Below are 18,377 nucleotides of genomic sequence, written 5' to 3' on the forward strand. Positions count from 1 at the left end.
ATACATATTTTTTCACATTAGTGTGTCATCATCTCAGTCAGTCAGTCATCTTCCAACCTGAGATATCCTAAATGATATTCTTTTTGTTATTAAAAAATTAACAGTTTACAACTGTGCTCTATAGTTTAATACAAGAAGGTATCACATTAATATAGAACATAAGGCTTCAATGCATCTGGTTATGCAGGAGTGTAGTATATATTTTTTTTATACAGGGATAAAGAAAAATCTGAATCAGCCAATCAAGTAACAAGAAATCAGATCGGTAATGACTAACTGTACATATAATATAACAAGGCAACTAATCAATAACAAAATTCACTGGCAAATACAAACCTCAACTGCACAAAAGCTGGAAAATGCTAATGAAAACAAAGCGGTGTTAAATACTCGGATGCATATTTGAATTGAAACCAGTAAAACAAGAATTTAACTCTTTTCCTATAACTTTTTTTATAAATACATAAGCATTTTATGCAACACATCCAAAAATGTTGGAACAGGCCATTATAAGCCTACAAATATTGTGCAATGATCAAGAAATTTGTTTCAAAAGGTGACAATTATGCTTAGGCATAAAACCAGAAAGAATGAAAGACCAAGTCATTTACAATCAAAGAGGGGGTTAGGGGCACCACTTTGTGAAAAACTGCATGATTGAATAACAACTCAATACTAATTTGCCAGGAATTAAGAAAGAGCTTTTGCCCTCAAGTCTATAAAATCATTAAAAGAAAATATATCACGCAAAGTCTCCCATTTGTAGAGTGCTGGGTGAAAAACAAATAGTGAATGCCTGTAATTGTCTATTCTTCAGATATCATTGCATTAACACTAGAATCCCTGAAGCCTACGAAAAAAGTTGTAATGCTGGGCCACCTTAAATTCCTTTGCACCTCTTCATCAGCGGCTTTGTTCTGCAAGTGTGTCAACCACACTGGCAGCTAGCAGCCTGCTATCCCATCCCCCACTAACGCAGCTGAAGTTCTCCCAGCTTAAGTCCGTTTATCTGGGTGTGAGGTGTCGAGAATTGAATAGGTTAAATACAATCATTATTTGTAGTACATACATTTCATGTGTGTTCCGTGTCTACAACGATCCGGGTAAATGTGGGATGACAGGAAATGCAAGGCAAGAAATGTTGAACACAACTTTTTTCCATGTTATAGTATTAATGACAAAATGTTGACGTGAAGTGTATGTGTGAAGACTGAAGTCCAGACATCTGTAACAGCCAATCTTAGAAAGTTAAAGCTTTGAGTTAAACTAATATTAGTGTTTGAAAGAAATTTATTCTATTCAAATTAAGCATAGTCTTAGACAATGGTATAGTCTTCTCCCCCTATATGTTAGTAAGAAATAGAACTTTCTTGTCATAACTGAGATACAGAGTGATAATGGAGTCGTGTTTAGAATAGGTTCTAGTACACAGGGCCATAAAAGACCCATTTTTAGCTTAAAAATGGGGTAAGCATACAGTTTTCGGACTGTCATTTTGAAATGGTGCAGAAACATTTTTTGAAGTGATTCGTAACGATTTGAAATGTAACAAGATTTAAGCTTTGAACAGAACTTAAGATTTTTTTTTTTTTGCTATTTTAAATTTCTTTTTTGTGTGAACTGTTTTACTTTGAATTTTAACAAACTTGTTAAAACAAAAGATTTTGTCTGTGGACTGATTTCAGCGCATCAGGCTTTTGTTGAATCCCATTTTTTAAGTTAGAGCTGCTGAACTTTGGTAATTTTGGAAAAATGCAGCTACAACATCAAATGAACATTTTAACAAAAAGTATAACAAAAAATTTTTATTCAAGAATATAAGCAAGGATTAATTTACATTTTGCTGTCAATGAGTAAAAACCCAAGCCCAAATATCAATCAACAGATAGCTGATGTGTCTGATTGGCTAGTGCAGAGGTAAGAACTGCTGCCTCAAAAGAAAAAGGTTGCGGGTTTGAGCCAGGGCTTTCCCCATTTTGAGTAATGAACTACTATTATTATTACTATAATAAAAACATACATTTGATTTCACTCTAACACAAAGGTGTAAATTTTTGCTACCTGTAAAAGATATCACTGAAGGGATATAAGCAGACGCACAAACGCTGGTGAAACATATCTTCTTGGTATCTTCTTGTCACTTTTTTTTTTTTTTTTTTTTTAAATTGTTTTGTTCTATACAGGCAGTCCCCGGGTTACGTACGAGATAGGGACTGTAGGTTTGTACTTAAGTTGAATCTGTATGCAAGTCGGAACAGGTACATTATTTTAATAAATGCTATTGTTGACTGACTGTAACCAAGTGCTCTGCCAATGAATGATGGAGTTTCACCTCTCTCTGACCTTTATATTATTTCTACTTTATTTTCAATGGAGATGGATTTTCTCTTCTTTACTGTATTACCAGCACTTGCATCAGATTTGTGTTTCAGAGACATTCTTGAAGGGTGAAGACAAAAGGTTAAGATGAGCTCACCTGCGCAGCGCTATACAAGCTATCACAGCAGGAAGGCACCCATCAACACGTCTGATGTACTGACAAGAGACAACTTCCTGCTATGTTCGTAACAGTACAAGCAGGCTTGCTATTGAGAATGACTGGGGCCGGCAAGGGGTGTTCATCACTTGCCCACCACACAGTCAACTCCACTACAGTATGCTGCCTGCAGCGTCCGTCCACTGAGAACGAACACGGTGCGGCCAAAGGCACCCAACCCCAATTCAACAGGCAGGCAGCCATCCGAGGCACACTACAATGCTACCCCCGCTGCCCCGTTCACCCTCAATGGCCTCTGTTCAGCCACAACTGGGTCACCGTTTGCAGCATTACCAGCTGTGTGTGCTGGGCGGGCAGTGAAACGCCCCCCTCTGCTCCATCCAGCCTGCGTCCAGTCAGGAGCAGTAGCTGTGGCAGCGTAGTGGGCAGGCAGCGAACCACTGTCCTGCACACGAGCGATAGCTGTGGCCGCGATGACTATGGACCACAGATCACCGATTGCTGCCGGGAGCCGCCTGAGGGACACTACACTGCGCGAGCAGCAAAATCGCCCCCCAACAGCCACCGCCTGCAGCATCCCCAGGCCGAAGATGAAGGAGCGGCAGTTACTGAGGCGCATGCATCACAGCTGCATCCTCGCTCGTAAGTCGTAGGTCGGATGTCCATAACCTGGGGACTACCTGTAATTTTTATTTTATAAAAGCACACTTGTTTCATTATACTTTTGCAAGAGCGCTTATATTATATTCCAGTAACCACATGAATGACATGAAATCTGTCTCTGCCTCTCTTGCGACTGTACACACACATTCTTGCATGAAACTGTCATCATTTGAAAACACTATGTCAATGGAACAAGTTTTTTTTTTCCTGATCTTGCCCAATTTCCATGTTATGGTTCAGACTTAATTTTTGGAAGTCGGAACCAATGTAGGAAGCACTTTATGCCAGAAAAGCTTTAATTGGTGCACCTCTGTATGACTACCACCTTTTCCTACCTTCTCAAACACAGTATTTAATGTTTGGAAAATGTCGGGGATTGGAACACTAGAATCACTTAAAGCTTAAAAAAATTGTTTTCATTGTCTCTAACCTCCTGAAAATTTCCTTGTTTTGTGAATGTCTGCATTAACAGAACGCAGCCTGCTAATGACAGAAAAAGTACAGCAAGAAATGTTGAACACATATGTAAAACGGAAAATGTTTTCATATGTTACAGTAATAATGACATGCTGACATGAAGAGTAGGACGTGTGAAGACTGAAGCCCAGATATCCAATACACTCTTTCACAAAAGATGCAACAAGTATGCTTTTATTCAACAATAAATCTGAAGAAAAATAAAGAAATTGCTCGATTGACATGTTGCTGAAGCCCAACTATCAATCGGTACAAAGTAAAAGATGTTTGCGCGTTTCATTTTCAACCAGTTCTCACAGTAATAACTTCTCAGATCTACGCAGATGGCGCAGTGGATAAAGCTACCGCATAGTAACCTCAAGATAATAGGTTCGAATTTTGCGTCGTCCCTGGTAGTGAGCGGTCATTATTATCATCATATGATAATAACATATTTGATGGGAGTCTGTCACATCCTGTGTAAATGTATGGTACTTTTAAAGTTGGCGCTGAAGGGATAAAAGCAGACATACAAAGGCAGCTCATTCATTTCTTCTTGGTGTCTTGTTGATCAAACAGACACCGCAATGTCTATGGTAGATGTTGTCCATGTATGAGGAAAAGTAACATGTCATTAGAACAATTTTTATTTATTCAGACTTATTCTTTGATTCTTGAATAAAACTGAACTTAACTATTTTTTAATTCCATTTTAGTTTTGGATTCTTGTTTTGGACGTGCACCAAACATACATAATTTAGGACAAAATGCCTATCAGACAGCCTTGGTATCACAATCACTCCTAATCCATTAACAGCTGTGTTTGTTGTATTCCCAGATGGGCTTAAAGAGAAGGACAAATTAGAATTGCCTTTACCTTACTACATGCATGCATGAATTGTTTTGCTCAGTAGGAAGAATCCCACCCACCTTTTTCAAAGTCAGTGGGTAAACAATTTTCTGTACTATTTGAAACTTGAAAATAATCTAATTCTCACTTAGAGCATCTGTTCACTACTTTAAAATATGGCAGGATCTAATCAATAACATTTTAGAAAAAACTTGTGTACCGGGGAAAAGGATATTCTTCCTTCCTTGCTAATTTTACAGATTTGCTCTAATTGTTGGCTCTCCTCTTTCTCTCTTGGGTGGGGGTTGAATTTTGGTTAAAGTGTGACTTATTTGAATTAAATGTTACTTGCTTTAAAATAAAATCAATGAAAATATATTAAAAAGTATGTTTGAAACATGGAACATACACAAAGAGGATGTTCATGTAGTAATACGAGACAACACACGTAACATTGCCTATGGAAGAATTGAGGGACCACAAGTTTGTCATGTATGGCTCATACTTTACAGCTTTCCATGAATGACTGTGTACTATTCCAGTGAAGTGTCTCGGATATAACAGTGATGAGCAGAAAAACAGTCGGTCATTTTAAACATTCACAATTAGCAAACTATTGTCCCAAAACTATACAAACTGGACTTGGTATGCAGCCGAAAATTCTTCAAAAAGATGTTTCAGCTAGATGGAACAGCACATTTCTATAAAATCTATATATATAATTCACTAAGCCGGGAGACAAGTAGCCACCCATGGAAAGCACGCGGAAGGGGCGTGGATTCACTAAACCGCCGACAAGACAGACGCATGCCGTCATTTCTGTTTGTCTGTGCCACAGTCCACTTGCAGCTCTGAGCCACGTTGACTTTTCATTAGTCAACCTCAGTGGAATCTTGGTTCACACAGAGGCAGCGCCAGAGAGAGACAGAGGCACACATAGGCAGCGCAAGAGAGAGAGAGCCGCGTGCACACACAGGCAGCGCCAGAGAGACAGAGGCGCGCACACACACACACAACGCCAGAGAGAGACAAGCGCACACACAGGCAGCGCGCGAGAGAGTGCCACGCACACAAACAGGCAGCGCGAGAGAGAGCCGCACACACACACACACACACACACACACACAGAGGCAGCGCAACAGAGAGCCACGCAATCCTTTAAAACTGAAGTTAAAACACAATGAAGGAAGCAGTCTTTAAAAACCAATAAGCCCTGTGCCTCTTTTTCATTAGCGTCTCACCTGCTTCAGGCCCTGCAACAGTCGAGACGCTCTCTCTGCAGCTGACCTTCTCTGTGCCCGACTCCACTACTGTCAGTCGCCTGATTAAAAATGGCCTTTTGAAGGGGAGCTATGGACCCGCTATACCACAGGAACACATTGCCTTTGAGCCTGCTCTCGCTCACTCTAACGTACCGGCTTTCTCTCTCCTCACTCGCTCACACACTGCACAGGGGAGAAATGCCCGAAGCACGAGTCTACCCGGAAACCGTTTCAGCCACACTTCCACGCCCCTCGCTACACTGTGAGTGCGAGGATTATTTATTTAAAATTTTTTATTTTATTTTATAAATTTATTTTTATTTTTAATTTTTATTAAAATTTATTTAAAAGATTTTTCAAATGTTAATTTTTTCCGTGCTTAAAAATCATTAAAAAAGCGGCCTGATTATGCGGCGTATGGTACGCCGCGGGTTGGCTAGTAATATATTATATATATATATATATATATATATATATATATATATATATATATATATATATATATATGCATGCATGCAAAGCTTGCTAGAGCTGAAGAGACACCTTGGAACTTGTGCTCAGATTCTGAGTTACTTGCAACTAATCTAAATCAGTGGGGTTTGATCGAGAACATAATCACACTCCTCGCTACATTTGAACAACGAACAAAAGAAGTTTGCCAATCTGAAGCCTTGGCTTTATTCCTTCAGTTAATGCATTAAAATGACTGTTAAGAGCGCTCATACTGACTTCAGAGTCAAAAGCAGTAAACCGCTTTCATGGAGGCCGTAAACAATCATTTCATTGAAATTTACAAAGAACTCTGGTACAGTTTTGCCACTATTGTAGACCCAAGGTACAAGGACCACTATTTCAATGCAGTGGTAAAAATCACTGGCTCTCTAAATTTTGAAAGGTCAGATGAAACTTGCAAACAAAATACAAACAAATGACTCACAAGTAGATTATCCACAACAAATAAAGTCCAAGATAAAAAATATATCTCTCTCTATATCTAGAGATAGATAGGATATATATCTTGGAATGGCAGGGCAGGGAAAAAACAAAAGGTAATCAAATGTACAAGATTTACCTCGCACTAACTTCAGCATCATGTTACTTAAAATACTAATACTGAGGGACTTTACAGATCTGTTTTTGCTCTCAACTCTTTAGGATAATCCTATACACGTTTGTAAATTGTTAAACTGTATAGTTATTAGTCATTATTTAAACAGTCAGCATCCTCTGTGTTAAACACACCTCTTTAAAAGATTGCTAGTTTTCATTTAGAGACTGAGCTAACTATAGCATATACTTCTTTCCTTTATATTTTTGCTTGGTGTGTGTTCACTTAGCAGTTTCGTAAATAAACATTTAAACCAATATTTTTTTTTTTTTTTTTTTTTAAATGTTATTTTGAAAAATGCCATCAGCTAAATCAATGATTATAATACACAGAAAATACTTAAACACCACAAAGCAACATTTAATACTCATTTCATTTGTAAAACACAGTGCTTCTGTTTATTTGGTTTAAAAAAAAAAAAAAAAAAAACCTGCATTTTTTTTTGTTTGAGCAATCATGGACAATTTATCATTTTTCTTATGAATATTATGGGTAGAAACAGCCAGTGCAATGCATGCCTTATTTCTCTTTGCATTGCTTTTTGTGAGTCAATAACATTCTCTAAAGCCACCATTTTCACCAGAGTCTTTTAAATGAGCGACTCTTAAGTAAAAATATTAATAAAATATTTCAAGTAATAGCAAATATAGTACAGACTTGCGTTCAAGTACCAAACGCTTTTGCCCTATGTTCAAATACCATATACTTATCCTTAATATAATAATGGTAATTTTAATTTGACAGCCCTGGTAAAAGCCACAATGCAGGTCTATCTTTTAGATATGAAAGATGGCACTGAATATAGTGCTGTATATTTATGCATGCTATTCAGCAGGTGCAGGGATTTCTGTCAGAAGCACCAATTTCAAGGAATGAAAATCCACTGAAATAATATAACAAGTGCTGGAGTCTGTTTCCTACCATTGCTAAAGTAGTATGCAAGTTCATGCCAGCCCAATGTACTAGTGTGGACAGCAAGAGATTATCCAATGTGAACAACAAAGAGAGAAATAGAATTTCCCCATGACAAGGCAGAGATGCTATCGTTCATTAAAATAAACCTCCCCATCGTTCTAAAAATAGAACAGAATGATAATTCTCCAGAAAAAAAAAAAGTTAGTTTATTTCTTTACTGTTGTACACTTTCTTACTTTTAAAATTTTCACTGTTTCAGCTGTGGTTAGATTTATTCTATCATAAATAAAAAAAAATATGTAGTATTTAATACTAGAGCCTGAAGAGAGCGCGTATTTATAGATGATGATGATGACTGGCTTCTAAGTCGATTTTGTGCAGTGTGCTGAACTGGCACCGGTTATATAGAGGCAGACTTCGAGGGATTGTGCTCTACCTGCTCCTTTGCAAGTTCTGTCCACTATCGGTTTTTTAGCCAAAATCCGGTTTTCCAAATGTAAATCGGAGTGGTCAACTGCATGTACATTGCTATTGCAATGGCGCTGGACAAGTTACATCATCCAGGGATGAAATCACCAAATTAATGAGCTGGCATTACATATCTATATCAGGAAAGCCTATAAAAACAGCAACTCTGCCCAGTCACAGGCAGATCCTCCATGATGCTGTACGCTGGGACTGCAGTAGGACAGAGAGTGCCCTCCAGAATTGTAAGATCTGTTACTAGTTTGATGCATGCTTCCGAGATGAATGTTATCCTAGACCCTAAAAGTGAAGTTATTTGTGACAGCCTGAGCTGATGTGTTATCAGCCAGAAAGAACTCTTTGTAGAGGTGAATATGCTCAGCTTGGTACCCTACGGGTTCGAACTGGGGGTATGGACTGGTCAGCAAAATCTCTTTCAGTAACAAAAAGGTTGCCCAGATCTTTTTCCTGGCAGGCTTCTTGAAGAAGGCACACTTTACCCATACCACTAGTGATGCAGCCTCACTATAGTATTTATAGTACTGCAAGGTCTCTCCCACCAAACTGATGACAAGGCACATGCAGGATGAATGTACACTGTTAGGCATAACCTCTAAAACTTCCTGGTATGCTTTCAGACAGTATGATGCATTGTCTGTAACCACTGCTAAAATGTCATTAAGATTCAGCTGGTTGTTGTGAAGGGACTGAAGTGCTGCCTGCGAAAAGGTGGAAAAGTTGCAGCTCTTCATAAAGATAACATCTGCCAAGCAAACTAATCTGCAAGACACTAAATCCAGGAATCAAACAGAAAAAACAAGAGTGACCCGCTTTTAAGGGCTTGTTGCATCCAAGGAGAAGTCTGCTCTTCTGCCCAGGTTTGTAGGTGCCGAGTTTATAACAGAAGAGTCAAATACGGACCCGGTGTGCCCAGTCACCGCGAGGCAAAACATTTATTAAATCCTGAAACGTTGTTTTGAATTTTTAAAACGGAACCCGTTAACCAGTGCTGTTCACTAATAACATCTCTCTTCAGGAAAGACTGTTAATACCAGTTACATACATCATGTACAATTAGAACTGCCTACATAAAATTACTACATGCAGTCAAATGTTTACTCACCTATCACTATGTGGTCTCGGCTATCAGTGGGTTCATCAACTACAACATAGACTTTCTTGCCAGGAATCTTAAACGGTGTTCATATGTTGTTCAAAGACATGGGGCAAATGAGTCTGACAAAGACTGCTCTAATTTTCTGGCGGCATGCCTCCTCGTTTACAATGCTTGATAAAGAATGCATCTTCATCATTTTTTCAAGCGGTACGTCTGACTCACATGGCCACAAACTGGCATCTTGCATATGATGATTTTGTTATTTCCTCCGTTACCTGAAGGGGAACACTTTTTGATCTTAATTTCTCATTGTTCTTGATAGGTTTTAGATTTGACGTGGTCATTGCATGTATCGTTTCGTGTCCAGTCTATGGTATGCTGGCAAAACTTGCAGAAAAGTTGTCCAGATTCGTAAAAGTCACCAGGATATTGTTGCGCCCTCAATCTTGCAGTTAACCTCATGTTTTAGTATTTGCGACGTAGCTAGGTTATCTGATACTGCTCACTTTGACATTTCTGTCTCGTGCAGCTAGCTAATTCACAAGGCTTTAATGAGAAAACATATAGGAAACGAGCACAAACAGTGGCATGACTTGATTTCTACAAAGAATTTTGTTCGCTTCAAAAACAAAAAACTAGAAAATAGTATCTGAATGATAGAACTACAGATTATCCAATTGCTTAATTTATTGGGAAGTTTTGTAACGGTCACCCCTTCAGTCTCTAAATTCCGCACATTTCCGTTTTTAAATCTAAAATCCGAGTTTAAGTGTTAATTCTTTGATTCCGTCCATGTTTTCCGGATTACGAAAACTACAACCGGACTCCACTGGTATAAAATAATCAAATATTGCTTCTTAAATAATAAATATTCAATAACCTAATTGTGTATTATCAATCTCCATGCAGACACCTTCAACTAAACTATTATCCAAACCTATTCCCCTATTAGACATTTAATATAATCTAGAATTAGTCGAAATTAAAGATACAGCAGAAAGACTTGTGCCATTCTATAATTCAAGAAGCTACACATATTTTCAGTTGCTCACTTGTAGTAGTCACGTTAATTTCAAAAACGTATCCCGACAGTCCTCAGACAAAAAGAAAGCAATTTAAAAAGAGAACTTCAAGCCGATTCTTGTTGACAGAGGCACTGAAAGAGTGGAACATAAAAAACAGTCATTGTGTCTGATAATCCTATTATGGAGCTACTTCAAGTTGGCTGCTTTCAGCACATGCTCACTTTTGTATCACAGGCTGCTCTGAAAATTCCAAATATTGCCCACTTGCTTTGCTGGGTGAGGTGTTGTAGGGTCAGTTATCTTTGCAGATAAAAACTTGCTATAAATTATTTCTTGGACATGAGGCAAATTAAACAGAAGCTTGGATCTACTTGCCATTTCCATACTCATTTGGATGTCGGCTGAGATTACGTTTATGGGTGACGTCGGAATAAGGATAAAAGATTTCTCAAATTTCTTGTGTTACAACTATAGTTAACATCCAAGTTGCATAGCTTACATATGGCTTTGCTTTTAACCAGTTCTTTATCAATGCACCATTTGAAACCACAGCAAATCCACACAACTGATTTAAGTGTCCAAGACAATGATTACAGATAGAGGACACACCATTTTATGCTAAGCAGTAAAGTCCTTTTTTGTAGAAAGCCTTAACAGACACATTAGCACCATCTACTGGATCAAATGCCAAAAACAAAGAAGCAAAAATCTACAAATAGTAACTAAGCAGGATAGAGATTCATGAGATCAAGCTTGAGACTAAGAATCGATATCAAATTGTTTAAACGAAAATAAAAAAAAACGATATTTACAACCAGGCCTATTGAATAAAATTATTTAAGAAGCAATATTTAATCATTTTATAATATTTTTTGCAAGATACAGATGTTTTATAAAGTAGATGTCATTGCATTGTATTAAAGCAAAGACGGTCCAGCCCCATCCACCCCAGTAACGTGTGAACTCTGATGTGGCAATACATGTTAATTAAGGTGAATTTGATACTGTGCATCTTCAGAGAATTTTTGGGTGCTGCTGGTTTGACTTTGTGTCAAATGAGCGATTGCTAACAGAGTCCCAAATGAGGCACATTACCTGCATTGTAAGGGAGCATCAGTAACGGCCATGTGGGTGATCCAGCTCACAGGATCCTCACTGTTGAGGACATGAGTGGCTGGACGAGGCCAAGGGGATGTCCACATAACACCTGGCTGAGGCAAATAGATGGTCCATGTGTCTGTTTAGGGGGTTGCCAACCAGGATCCGAGCAGTTTCATTGTGTGGTGGGTGTGGCAATGCACTGTACTAGTGCATGCTCCCCAACCTGACCTGAAATGTGAATGAGTGCAGTGCTGCAAATTTTTTTCTTCCTTTTTTTTTTAAAAAAATCGCAATGATATTTCTGTATCACATCTTCCAAATACTAATGTTAAATGTTCATAACTAATCGATTTCTTCTCAAAAGGTCACCACTTCAAATATTTCAGTGCACGCAAATTCAGTCAACACAAAATCGATATAAAATTGAATCCGGGCATTGTGAATTGGAATCGAATTGGGACAATTCTGGCAAATACCCAATCCTAGCTCTCACAATGGCATTTAGGGTGCATGTGTTTTATAAGATTGAATATAAAGTTCAATTACTAAACTGTAAACCTTTTAATAGTCTTGCACCAGCCTACATCAGTAACCTCCTACATTACTATGCTCCTGTTCAACCACTAAGGTCTACCGATTCTGGTAATCTCACTGTGCTGCAAACTAACCAGGGTTCTATGGGTGATGGAGTCTTCAGCCTCACCGTATCCACACTCTTGAACAACCGTCCTAGATAAACAAAATCTTCAGACTCAACGTACAGTGATCCCTCGCTATATCGCGCTTCGCCTTTCGCGGCTTCACTCTATCACGGATTTTATATGTAAGCATATTTAAATATACATCGCGGATTTTTTGCTGGTTCGCGGATTTCTGAGGACAATGGGTCTTTTAATTTCTGGTACATGCTTCCTCAGTTGGTTTGCCCAGTTGATTTCATACAAGGGACGCTATTGGCAGATGGCTGAGAAGCTACCCAACTTACTTTTCTCTCTCTCTCTCTTGCGCTGACTTTCTCTGATCCTGACGTAGGGGGATTGAGCAGGGGGGCTGTTCACACACCTAGACGATACGGACGCTCGTCTAAAAATGCTGAAAGATTATCTTCACGTTGCTACCTTCTGTGTGCAGCTGCTTCGTGAAGCGACATGCTACACGGTGCTTCGCATACTTATTAAAAGCTCAAAGGGCACGTATTGATTTTTGACTTTGTTTTTCTCTGTTTCTCTCTCTCTCTCTCTCTCTCTCTCTCTCCCTCCCTGCTCCTGACGGAGGGGGTGTGAGCTGCCGCCTTCAACAGCTTTGTACCGGCGGTGCTTCGCATACTTAAAAGCCAAACAGCCCTATTGATTTGCTTGCTTTCCTCTCTGTTTCCTTTGAAGAGGAAGATATGTTTGCATTCTTTTAATTGTGAGACTGAACTGTCATCTCTGTCTTGTCATGGAGCACAGTTTAAACTTTTGAAAAAGAGACAAATGTTTGTTTGCAGTGTTTGAATAACGTTCCTGTCTCTCTACAACCTCCTGTGTTTCTGCGCAAATCTGTGACCCAAGCATGACAATATAAAAATAACCATATAAACATATGGTTTCTACTTCGCGGATTTTCTTATTTCGCAGGTGGCTCTGGAACGCAACCCCCGCGATGGAGGAGGGATTACTGTAATTGTTTAGGAAATTAACTTACTTTGACATTCTACCAGTTCTTCCTACTTATCCATGTGCTCGGGATGATTTGCATCTCTATCACATATTATCTGTTCATGTTTCTCTTGTATTTTGTACATTTTCTTATTTTATTCTACTTATTACTCCATTTTAATTTAGAGCTTTTTCATGTAAAGTAGTAATATCTAATGTTTTAGGCAGATATTGTCTGTATTTAATGCTATATGTCCCCTGTTCATTTTGAATTTCTGTAAAGAACTTTGAGCATGGGAGGGGGTGCTATATAAATAAAATGTATCACCTGGGTACATATAGGGTGAAAAAATAACTATTTGCTTTGTTGACTTTGTTTGACATTTAAAAATTAAGTTTACAGTAGTTCATAATTCCAAAATTGTTACATTTATTACATCTTTCTTTCAACACGGATAACAAAAAATATGGCAAGTAACACTGGAAATTTAAGGACAACACCTGGAAATCCAACAGCCGGAACAGTAAAACTAGCCACATACTGTACATATAGGAATACTGGAAATTGCTCACTTTAACACCAACATGGTCAATTCTTTAATTCTTTATAAACCACTGTAAATTAAACCAACAAAATGGAAATCATGCCATTTGGCAGTGAAGTTCAGCTAATGAAAATTAGCATATTTTCAATCACTCTTCATAATGATATTACACCTTCTTCTGCTAGGAATCTTGGTGTGATTTTTGATTCCGTCCATCGATGTCCAGCATATCTTTAGACCGTGGAAGGAAACCGGGATGTGAACTACAGTCTCAAGTTCATAAGTGATCACGATCCAAATGTACTTTAAATTAAAAAAATACAATATTCATCCCTATCTTATTCTACTCACACTAATCACAATAATCTGCTTTCTTAATTACACCGCTGTAACATAATCCCATGTTCGCTCATTCCTCTCCTTTTCTAATGCAGAGAAACTTGCTCATGCTTTATTACATCCCACATCAACTACAGAAAATTCCCTACTGGCTGGTACCCTTTCTATAATCTTTTATCACAGCTCCAGCTGGTTAAACATTCTGCGGCAAGAGTCCTTACATACACATACAACAGTGAGTACATTACTGCCACCATACTCTACCCTCACTGGCTCAGTATCATTTACAGGATTTAATATACAATCCTTGTATTAACCTGTAAAGCTTTAAATGGTCTTGCAACAGACTGCATTGGTAACATTCTCCACCTGTATGCTCCCGTTTGCTCACTAAGGTCCATCAATCCTGGCAATCTCGTTATGCCCAAAAATAGCTAGTGCTCGATGGGTTTGAGAGCCTTCAGCTATACTAAACCAGACTTTGAACTGAATTTCAGTAAATTAATTAGGTCATCCAACTCAGTTTAGTCTTAACAAAAAACGTTGCCATTTGTTCAGGAAGGCATTAACTTACCCTGACTTTCTTCAGTTTACCACTCTGTCCATTTGTTCAGGATGACTTGCATTTGTACAACAAATTATGTTCTTTGGGCAAGGTTTTCTTGTATTATTTTGAATTTTTATTCTAGTATATAGTAGGTCTTCTGTAAATTAAGTGCTTTGTGCTCCCTATATTTATCTTTAGTTAAGGTTTTAGGTGGAGTGTCTTGAATTTGTATCCAATGTTGTTTATGCCCCATTGTTCATTTTGAAGTTCTGTAAAGCACTTCAAGCATGGGAAAGGTACTATATAAATAAAATATATCCAAGTAACTTTAACGTGAAACAAACAGTAACTTCAACATTGTGTTCATAAGAAATACTTATGAATGCTTTGAAATCATTTAAATTCTCACTTTAAGACCATTTATGTAGCATATTTCATGCAGGAAATTACACCTTCATGATAAAGAGTAAACCAATTTGGGATGCCTTATTATTTCTGGTTGAAGTTGTGCATGCCACATCAACTGATCCCAAAGGTTCACCCACTAATGGGGTATGAGGAATCAAAAGTACTCCTTTCACAAAGTTTTTTTTTTGGGGGGGGGGGGGGGGGGGGGGGGGGGGCTTGGGGGGTTACATAGTGACGAGTGGTAATATAGGCATGAGGAGCATTATTTTATGTTAATTTGAGGTTGCTGAGAACATATTTTGCATTTTCTCTTTTTACCAGTACACCTAGCCCTAAAAGATCGACTCCTACAACGTTAAAATAAGCACGTGGGGTACTTTCTTGGACTATTTCAGGATCGGTGTTTATGAATGTATGTTTTGAACCATTACTAAGGCTCTAGGCCTCTATCAAAAGACCAATTTTATTATAACCGTGAATATTTTGACTTTTAGCATTTACATTAAAGCACACATTTTAATGCTTCAAATGCTTTAAGTAACTATTACTATGTACTTCTACCTCTTAAAGAAGATCACTACAATTGCTGTGAACATCGAAAAGTAGGGCAGCTTACCCTAACGCACTTTTTAAAAATTTCTAAACAAAAATAAACGTAATTCACATTTAAACTATCATTTATAGGAATTCGTTCTTAAATTACAAAGGTTGTTACATCTTTATTAAGTTGAAGAGCAGGTTTAAGCAGCATCATCCGGTAATCCTAAAATCAGGAGTTCAAAACTAGCCACGTATAGTTAATACTGTACAGCGCTCACTTGAACACCAACGAATTCAGTTCCCCATGAACATCTGTACTTTCGTTTCTTTGCAAAAATAATTACCAACTTGATTATCCCTACACTTGTTGCATCTAACTTCACACAACAAAATTTAAAAGTTACAAACTTCCTTGAATAACTAATAAACTTTACAGAAAACACAATAACCCCTTAAATAAAAAAAGGCTCAACTAACCGGAAAAAAGAGCTCGGAAGTACCATTAAATCGAAGCACTCACCTTCTTCTTCGCAGAGACTACCATCCCCTAGGCCGCGGTCGTCATCCTGGTCCTCGCCTTGATATACCTGTCCGTGGCCTGCCGGCGGGCCTCCCGCTTCACCCCCACCTGAGGCCTCGGCATCAAGGGCCGCCTGGAGACGTTCTGCTAAGTCGGCTTTCAATCCGCGGGTATCCAAGCCTCGTTGCTGCAGCTCCTCCCTTAGCTCGTTAACCTTCAGCTTTTTCACATCCACCGAACTCATGTTTCTTCCAAACCAAGTGCAGTACTTCTTTTAAATATTAGGGAATGGTGGCGAGTCCTCGTTTTCTTTATAAGTCGCAGCTGATGAAAAATGCAAAGACAAATATTATTACTAAAAAGTGCATCATTTGAACCAGATTTAATGGAGTTTCAAAAATGTTTTACATGTGTATGTTTGTATGCTTGACGCGCGTTCCCGTCGTCAGTTTCAATGGAAGTAGGTAAGAGTGCTGCGTGAACGCGCCGACTATTTTCAGGTAGGTAAACGACTATTTTAATTATGTCTGCATTAATGACATATATAAAGTATGTCGATCTTAAGAAATTTCCATAATGAACATTTTAAAACAAGTATTTGAACCAATATATCATAGAGAAAATTACCTTTTAACTCTGGCTTGGCCTTGTTTATAACCACCACTTATCAATGTCCAACTCCTTTCGCCGCGTACAAAATGGCCGCCACCGGACTCAAGTTGTTGAAGATTAGACCCACCCTCCTTCTCACTCCTATTGGATCTCACAGCTACGTCTTGCAGTATGCGGCCCAATGGCGATAAAATGTCAAGGATGCGCGCCAAAGGCTGGCGGTTTCAAAATGATTGACAGCGCTGCAGAGGTGGAGTGAGTGATTGCGTAAACGGGAAATAAAAACACTCCGCGCGTCACGTGGGAATGGCACCCGGCGAAAGACTTACCTGCGTGGAAGTGCTTGGCTGCAGTATTTTATACGGTAAAACGGCTAGAAAATTAATTAAATGTGAGCAAAAGTTACGTTGCGATAGTTTCAGAACTGTTATCAAATTTCCTTAGTACTAGTTTTATGCACATTCATTTAAATCTAAGCTTTAGAACGACGTATTGTAACTTTTTAGTGCTTTTGTGTTAGTGATGTGTTACTCCATTAGGTTATATTTTTTTCACGGCATTAATTATAATTTAATATAGTGGTTGAAGTAATACAATCCAAGATAAAGATTCGCGATATGCAGTAGCTCAATAGTTAGAACAATCCTAAAGTGTTTTGCTTACATGAATCTATGACTATCTTCTTCTTCTGAAGCCTTTCCCACTTTCATATGAGGTTGGTGTTTTTGACCAGCCTTCTCCATTCTCGTCTGTTGTCCACTTGCCCTCCTGATACCCGTTTCTCACATGCATCCCCCTTCACACAGTTTACCCACTTTTTATTTATTTATTTTTTTTGGGACATCCTTTTCTCCTAGGGCTGCCAACCGTCTTTCTGTGAGAATGAGGACATTTGGGTAGAAAAATTAGGACATTTGAGGACGCCATTCCCAATGCCATAATACACCTTTATATAATACAATACAATTTATTTTTGTATAGCCCAAAATCACACAAGAAGTGTCACATTGGGCTTTAACAGGCCCTGCCTCATGACAGCCCCCCAGCCATGACTCTCTAAGAAGACAAGGAAAAACTCCCCCCAAAAAAAAATCTTGTAGTGAAAAAATGGAAGAAACCTTGGGAAAGGCTTTTTGAAGAGAGACCCCTTTCCAGGTAGGTTGGGCGTGCAATGGGTGTCAAAAAGAAGGGGGTCAATACAATACAATACACAGAACAAGTCCTCAATACAGTATAAAAATTTTAGAAGTACGGAGCAGAATTTAACAGTAGATGATCTCACATAATATGATTTACATTTGTTTAGAGTCCTGGAGACCTCAACCATCAAGCTGCCTCCCCCATTTGACCATTCCACAGCTGAAACAGTGCTGGGCCAGCCAATCCGATGAAAGGACCCCTCTTTCCCACGATTCCTGCGATCCTCCATCAGGGATGACTTTACCTTAGGCAGGCGGGCAGTGAGACCAAGTGCCACATACTGTCTTATGGTGTTTTTTTTTTTTTTTATGATATAAACCTTTTGTACCAGTTGATATGATATAATGGCCACAGTCACTGGCAAACTAATAACCCATTCAATATTTTGAACATGTCAAGCCTCTTAACTTAACAGACTTCATTCCTTCCATTCTTATTTGGATAGCTGAACTGTCGTAAAACCTGTAAATGATACACATGGTAAATTCACTTTTTCTCTTTTCAATTTAGTTTATTTGCATTTATGTACATTTTCCACTGAAGCTATTTTTCTTAGTAAAATCTGGG

At 38.5% G+C, this 18,377-nt stretch overlaps 1 protein-coding gene across 1 annotated transcript in view; it reads right to left on the bottom strand.

The window, feature by feature from the left end:
• Positions 1–16,754, bottom strand: part of hnrnpul1l (heterogeneous nuclear ribonucleoprotein U-like 1 like) — a 65,956-nt gene extending 49,202 nt beyond the window's left edge. Inside the window, exons 1-2 of the mRNA XM_028797130.2 lie at positions 16,626–16,754; positions 15,999–16,322 (exon numbers count right to left, since the gene is read on the bottom strand). Coding sequence (XP_028652963.1) covers positions 15,999–16,242 — 244 coding nt within the window. The 5' untranslated portion in view covers positions 16,243–16,322; positions 16,626–16,754. The remainder of the gene's footprint in view (positions 1–15,998; positions 16,323–16,625) is intronic.
• Positions 16,755–18,377: the final 1,623 nt, after the last annotated feature.

The sequence above is a fragment of the Erpetoichthys calabaricus genome, chromosome 1, assembly GCF_900747795.2.
Source record: "Erpetoichthys calabaricus chromosome 1, fErpCal1.3, whole genome shotgun sequence".
NCBI classification, from domain to species: Eukaryota; Metazoa; Chordata; class Cladistia; order Polypteriformes; family Polypteridae; genus Erpetoichthys; species Erpetoichthys calabaricus.